The 7728-nt window shown below is 42.1% G+C and overlaps 1 protein-coding gene across 1 annotated transcript in view; it reads right to left on the minus strand.

Annotated features, from left to right (window-relative positions):
* Nucleotides 1-81: 81 nt before the first annotated feature.
* The window catches only part of LOC102374025 (protein AHNAK2), a 71197-nt gene continuing 63550 nt past the window's right edge, over nt 82-7728 (minus strand). The window contains 2 exon segments of the mRNA XM_025192610.1: nt 82-6919; nt 6921-7715. Coding sequence (XP_025048395.1) covers nt 1103-6919; nt 6921-7715 — 6612 coding nt within the window. The 3' untranslated portion in view covers nt 82-1102.

A 7728-nucleotide genomic window follows, 5' to 3' on the forward strand; every position in this document is an offset into this window, starting at 1 on the left:
CAACCTTTCCCTAGGTCTGTAAGCAATGTCTGAAATACTCTGCACTGAAGTTTCCAGAAAAAAAAGACTGATCACAACAATAATGTTACCGCATTTATTATCCATACAGTGAATTTACTGTGAATTGCGAATATATTTGACATTGTAATAATACATGTACAGTGAATGCTATCAGGTATGTACCTTTTTGTTTGGTTGTGCACTTGAGAGAGGCTTTAATATAAACAAAAAAGTATATAACTATATACATCTTATTTTTCTAGAAAAGCTTTGGAGTGATTCCACTGAAGTGCTATAGATCATATGCTTCATTCTGTGCATTAACTCATTTGGTACGTATATACATCATGAACCTTATTACCCCCAATTTTTGTTACTCTCCTCAGTTGCCATCCTTTATTTTAGCATTTTGATACAAATCAACTATATAGCTTTTCACAACAGTCTTTTGGCTTTTAAGACTAAACAGTAACCACCCTATTAACCAAAAAAAAAAAAAAAAGGAAAAAAGTATTGCCCTAGCTATTATTTCTGTTTGTTCTACATTTTAAAATGACTGTGGAATACACATATAATTCTATCTGACATAAAGAAAATATATTTAAAAAAGCAATTTCAGGATGGAAATACATTTTAAAATACAATCGAAACAGGTAAATATGTTTCAAGTCCTCGTAGCAGTAGCTTCATACTCTTTTCGGCAAATAATCTACAGCCTAAACATAATTGGCATGTTTTAGACATCTAGAATGAATCAGTCTTTTTACTGTCTTTGCTCCATTCGATGGTTTATTTTGCATGATCAAGAGAATTGTGATTGAACTTTATTAATTAACTATGAACACCTCATTTTCCTTAGTAATTGTTTCTTCTGGAGCAAATCCTAGAAACAAATGTCTTTAATAGGAGCTACTATATGACACATTTATGTACTTGGAAATGCAACTGTAGTGAAGAATATTCTTTAGACTCGATACATTTCAGTTCCATTTTCAGTTCGTTGAAAACTCTTGGAGAAGGTAACATATTTCTGCGTGTCTTTTTTTCTAATACAGTCTGCTTCCAAATTTCCAAGATGTGTTTCAGTCAAGAAAAGAAATCCTCATTTGGTTTCATCTTTAGGAATATTTTGTTGACTAGCTCTTTCCTCTTCCAACAATATTAGTTCTGTTCTTGCTGAAGATGTAACTATAGCACCAGAAACTTGAACATCTGATGAGGTCCCTGTTTCGTTGTCTTCACTTTTTGTTGTTGCTTCTTTAGGCGATAAGCTTTCTTTTGCATCAAAAAATGTATCATGAGTCTCTGAGGGGCTTTCTTCATCTGAACTTTTCCTTTCTTTTAGATTTGTCTCTTCCTTGTCAACCACCTTGGCCTTTTTTGATGGAGATGTAAAACCTAGTTTGGGGAATCTAAACCATCCGGTTTTTTCAGTCTGCTTCGAAGAGTCAGTATCTGATGTTGATGTATCAGCAGGTTGTGTTTCTTCTGGTTTTTTTACTTCGGTTTTGGAATCCAAGCTTGTGTCATCAACAGAGGAAGAAAATCCAATGCTTGGAAGCCAAAACTTGAATCTTCCAGGAGATCTTTTACTATCAGGTTTTTCTTTTTGATCCTTCATATCTTTTTTTTCATCTTCTGGTACTTCAGCTACTTCACTGTCTTTAGAAAGAGGAGATACAGTTACTTCTTCTGGTTGCTTATCAAGAGGACCTTCTTCCAATTTGCTGGAAGGCTGTAGTTCAACCGCGAAGCTTTTCAGTTCTGGCAAACTAACGTTGGCAGACACTGCCATACCAGATACTTCAGTCTCGCACCGTGGCTTATCAAGTAATTCATGCTCAGCAGTATCAGTCCTTTCCATTGCTGTTCCTGAACTGTCATCAGAGTGTTTAACTTGGTGAACTTCACTCTCAAACTCAGCACTTTTATATTCTGTATATGACTGCTGTTTGACCGGTATATCCAAGTTAATCTGCGATTCAGGAATCTTTGCTTTGAGAAGTGAAAAGCCAAAAGTAGCAGTTTTAATTTCTGATGGAAGAATCTCAGATTCTTTCACTATCTGAGTGGAGTAAGTTTCATGTTTTTCAATGTCAATACGTCCAGATTCAACATTACCTTCAGTCTTTATTTGTTTGCTCTCTACATGCGACCTTGGACTGTCTAGTGCTGCTTTTGGAATACAAAACTCTGCGGCAGGCAACATAATTTCTACCTGTGTTGTTTTAATATCAAGCTCAGTTGATGGTGGAAAGCTGGCTGTTGACCTTTGTATAGTCCCACCTACAGCCTCTAGTATTTCTGGAGGGACTGCACTTCCCACTTCTAGTATTTGTGCTTCAGTGCCAACAGCAGTTCCTTTGGCATCTATTGTCATTTTGGATGTTGAAACATCAACTTCAGGAGGGAGTGCACTGTAAGTGAAACTTGGTATTCTCAATTTGGGAATTTTAACATTGATCTCTGGCTCACGTTGTTGGTCTGTACTGTCCACTGACATTCTGGTTGATGGTTCCTTAAGTTCTGTCTTTGGACCTTTCAGATCAATGGATCCTTCCTCTTTTTGAAGCTGGATTTCTGCTATACCTATTTCAGTTTCAGGCAGTGAAACATCTCCTGTTTCCTTTGTTGCAGACCACCCAAGTGAAGGTACACTGAATTTGGGGATTTTGAATTTACTTTCTTTTCCTTGGATGTCCTTTCCTGCAGATTTTATCTCACCCTTTCCCTTTTCAGTTTTAACTGACGTAGTTAGGCCTTGAATGTCCAGTTCTGCCTTTGGAAAAGCGAAGTCTGATTTCCCGTGTGTTCCATCCACGGTAATTTCACCGGGTGCTGCTCTGACTCCTGTGTCTGGACTCTTCACTTCAATGGGACATTCTGCTGACGGGACCTCTACACACTCTGATTTGGCTTTGTGTTCTTGAAGGGTCAGATCGTATCTGGGAAGCGTAATGGTTTTCGAAGCACTAATTTCTGATGCTGTGAGTTCTACCTGAGGACCTGCAGTTTTTGGCATGTGAACTTGTAATTTTTGTCCGTCAGCACTGCGCTTAACTACATCAGCATAAGTTTCAGTTTTTGGAAAACTCACGTCAATGCCTGATTCTTCTGCAGTTAGTGAAACATCTGCTTCAAACTTTGACAAACTGACATCAGAACTCTTTATTTGGGGTACTGAAACTCCCAATTTTGGAATCTCTTCTTGAACAGATTTCATTGTGCTTTCCAAAACAGCTTTTCCAGCAGCAGATTCAGCATCTACCTGTGGCAACAAGTTTGCATTTTCAGGAGCACTTATTTCACCTTGTATTTCCACAGAAGGAACACTTATTTGAGCCTTTTCCAGACTTCCTTCAAAGTCAATGTCACTTTTTTTTTCCTTTGAAGACGAACGACCAAATGTTGGCATTCTGAATTTGGGCATTTTAAACCAGCCCTGATGTTCTCCAGTCTGAATTTCTCCAGACTTTGTTTCATGTTCTCCTTCCATTTTTATATCTTTCCCCTCGGGGCTTAGAATTGCCACCTCTGCCGTTGAGTCAGAAACTGATGGGAGACTAATGTCCACCTTTGGAGCCTTAATGTCAGCTGCAGGCAATGGACCCGTTTTGATTTTTTCAGCTGAAGCCTCTAGTCCTTCACCAGAAACATCAGATTTAACTTTTGGTACTGAAGTGTCCATTGCAAGATCAGTAATATCTGTTGTCAATTTAAGCTGAGGAACCTCAGCTTCCATTTTGGGTAAACTGATCTCCGTCTCAGGCCCTTTCCCTTTTGTAAGGGAGATTCCAAACTTCGGCTTCTGGAATCCAGGCATTTTAATTTTCCCTTCAAGATCTTCAACTTTCGCCTCTGCTCCATCCACAGCTGACGGTCCTTCAACATCAGATTCTGGACTCTTCAGCTTAATGGATGCTTCTTTTTCGGGAAGCTTAATATCTGTTTTCAGATTGATATCTTCACTGCCAGACCCTAATATCAGGTCAGCTTGATAGACGCCCGCATCAAGTGCAGGAAGAGTGGTGTCAGCCTTTGATAAGCTAACATCTATGTCTACTTTCGGGGGTTTGATCTCTGGTTTTGAAAATTCTAAAGTAGGGATTTTCACTTTTGATGGTTTTATGCTTATTTGTGTCCCCTCGTCCATGATTTCGCTACAACTGCTTTCTATATCGGGTATCTGTACTGAGTCATCTCTATCAGCTTCCCCTTTTGGCAGATTAACCTGAGATTTAGGAACCTTTATTTTAGAGAGTGATATTTTAGGCATGGCAAACTGAGGCTTTTTCATTTGACTTTTTTGTTCTTCTTTTCCAGTTGATACTTTAATATCAGGATCTACACTAGAACCCTGATCCTCAGCTGGAATTACTGTTAGCTTGGGGTCTATTTTGCCTGGAGCTACAGTAATTTCATGTTCTTCCAATGTTACTTCTGAATCAGCTTTAACAGTTGCTTCCTTCTTTGGTGACCAACTAAATGATGGTAGTTTAAATTTTGGCAATTTGAAATGCCCTTCTTTCTCATCTCCATCTGCATCTCCAGGTTTGATTTCTCCTTCAGGCTTTACTGCCATATCAGAATCTTGAATCTCGGCCTTGGGAATAGAAACATCAACTGATGGAAGCCTAACGTCAACCTTTGCTGCTTTAAACTCAGTTTCAGACATTTGGTGCATTTTTATTTTATAGCTTGCAGCTTCTGTTTCTGCACCAGGGATGATAGACTTAACTTCTAAAGTTGGTGCTTCCATAGCAATTTCAGTAATATCAGTCATCACTTTCAGGTGAGGAACCTCAGTTCCCGATTCAGCCTCCATCACTTTCCCTTTAGAATGTGAAATGCCAAACTTTGGCTTTTGCAATTTGGTCATTTTGGTCTTCCCTTCAAGGTCTTCAACTTTTATTTCTACTCCACCCTCACCAATACCAGCTGATGGTCCTTCAAATCCTGTTTCTGGACACTTCAACTGTATGGAGCCTTTTGCTGTTGGAATTTTGATATCGGAGGCTGACAGGCCGATACCATCATCCGTAGACCTCAATTTCAGGTCAGCTTCTTGAAGGCTTACATCACAAGTAGGAACTGCAACATCAGTTTTAGGGGAGCTGATGTCCAGGTCCTGTCTGGTGGCTTTGATTTCTGGTTTGGAAAATTCCAAAGTAGGGATCTTAACTTTTGGCATTTTTATGCCTACTCCGGCTTTATCTCCACTGCTTCCTTTCCCTGACATCTGTAGCAAACCATCTCCTTCTGTTTCTAGTGTTGAGCCACTAGTATCAGTGTCTATTTTGACTTTGTGACCCTTCATCTTAGGAAGTGAGATCTTTGGCATGATAAACTGAGGCTTTTTCATTTTGCCCTTTTCACCATCCTTTCCTAAAGATACCTCACTATCCAGTTCCACACTTAGTCCCTGACTCTCAGGGGCAGTTTGTATTATTTCAGATTCTGTTTCTCCGGATGGTGAGGTCAAGATACGCCCCTCCAGGGTTCCTTCAATATCAGATTGAACAATGGCTTCTTTCTTTGGTGACCAACTGAAAGAGGGCAGTTTAAATTTGGGCATTTTGAACTTGCTTTCCTTGCCTTCAGGGTCTTTTTCTTCTAATTTAACTTCACTCTCTCCCTTTACTGCTTTACTTTCCAAATCTGGTCCATGAATGTCCATCTCTGCCTTTGACATTTTAACATCATCTAATGGGAGACTGATGTCCGCACTTGGTGCTTTCCCTTCAGCTTTAGGCTTATGAGGCATTTTGAGCATTGGCATTGGCAATATTAAGTCTGACACTTCAATTTCTGAACTAGATACTTTAGATTTAATATCAAAAGATGGAGTATCAATTGATATGCTGGTGACATCAGCTGCCAACTTTGCTACAGGAGTCTCGGTCTCTGTTTCAGTTAAGTTGAGATCTGTCTTCCCGACTTTACCCTGACCCAGAGAAAAACCAATTTTAGGTTTATGAAACTTGGGTTTTTTAACCTTCCCTTCCAAACCATCAACATTAACATCTGTATCATCCACAGAAATATCAGCATCCACTTCTGCATTCTTCAGCTCAGCAGAACTTTGTGTTGCTGCAACTTGAGTTTCACCCTGAGAAAGGGTTACGTCACTAATGGCAGTGTCAGATTTGATCTCAGGGACTTCAACACTCATTTGATATTTAGTAAGCATAACATCAACACTTGGTAAACTGGATTCCTGGTCCGACTTTAGGGAACTAATATCAAGCTTAGAAAAGCCCAAACTAGGAATCCTAAATTTAGGTAAATTAATATTAACACCGCCAAGATCTCCTTTCACATCAGGAACATCGGCACTGCTTCCTGCGCTTAAAATCAGGATTGGCTCTCCTTCCACAATTATATCTGGATCCACTTTAGATTCAGAAATCTCTTCTTCTAATTTGGGATGACTCCCTGGCATTTTGGAAATTTTTGAAAGTGACACCTTAGGCATTCTAAAATGAGGCATCTTCATTTTCCCCTTCTCCCCCTCTTTGCTGGCAGACACCCCAATCTCGAGGTCCACACCAGGAGCCTGGATCTCAGCGGCAGGCGTGCTGACCTCTCCTTCCATGGTGCCTGCCGGCAAGGTCACCTGGGGCCCGGTGAGGCTCACCTCCACATCGGCTGCTCCCACCCGGGCCTCTTTGGAGCTGGACCACCCAAAGGAAGGCATGCCGAATTTAGGCATTCTGAACTTGCTGTCTTTGCCTTTGGCCTCTTTCTTACCGACTTTCATTTTACCTTCGACCTCCATCTTCCCAGCAGCAACTTCCAGTCCTCCAATCTCCACATCGACGTTTGGCAGAGTGACGTCCACCGATGGCAGGCTGACATCCATCTTTGGGCCTTTGATGTCAGCTTTTGGCATTTGGGGCATTTTCTGGAATGGCATTTGCACTTTCCAGCTGGAGATGTCGGCTTCGGTGTCTGGCCACCTTGGCTTTCACCTGCACCTCGGGGGTCTCCAGCGACACAACCGCCCCCTCGGCTGTCACTTTGGCGTGGGGAAGGTCCCCTTCCACCATAGGCAGGCTGATCTTGCCTTCTGGCACAGGCCCTTTGGGGAGGGAAACTCCAAACTTTGGCTTGTCAAATTTAGGCTTCTTAATCTTCCCTTTCAGGCCCCCGGTGTCCAGCTCGGCACCGCCCAATGCAATCTGGGCAGATGGTGCTTCGGCATCAGTATGGGGCATCTTCACATCCAGGCTGACTTCCAGTGCAGGAACCTTCATATCTCGCGTGGTGATGCTGATATCGCCATCCAAGGGGTCAGCCTTCAGGTCCGCTTGGGGAAGGCTGACCTCACAGGTGGGCAGGGTGACGTCGACTTTGGGGAAGGTGACGTCCACGTCGAGTTTGGGTGCTTTGATGTCGGGTTTGGAGAATCCCATACTAGGCATCTTTACTTTTGGCATGTGGATTTTCATTCCCTTGCCCTCGGCTTTCCCTGCAGGCATGTCGATGCTGCCTTCCGCAGCTGGAACCTTCACTGCTATGTCTCCGCCTTTCATTTCAGCTTGGGTGTCAGGAAGTGAAACATCAGCCTCGGCCTTTGGCAGGCTGACCTGCACGTGTGGCATCTCGACCTTGGGAAGCGTCATGGTTGGCATCTTCATTTTCCCCTTCTCCCCCTCTTTGCTGGCAGACACCCCAATCTCGAGCTCCACACCGGCAGCCTGGATCTCAGCGGCAGGCGCGCTGACC

The sequence above is a fragment of the Alligator sinensis genome, unplaced genomic scaffold (genome assembly GCF_000455745.1).
Source record: "Alligator sinensis unplaced genomic scaffold, ASM45574v1 scaffold890_1, whole genome shotgun sequence".
NCBI classification, from domain to species: Eukaryota; Metazoa; Chordata; order Crocodylia; family Alligatoridae; genus Alligator; species Alligator sinensis.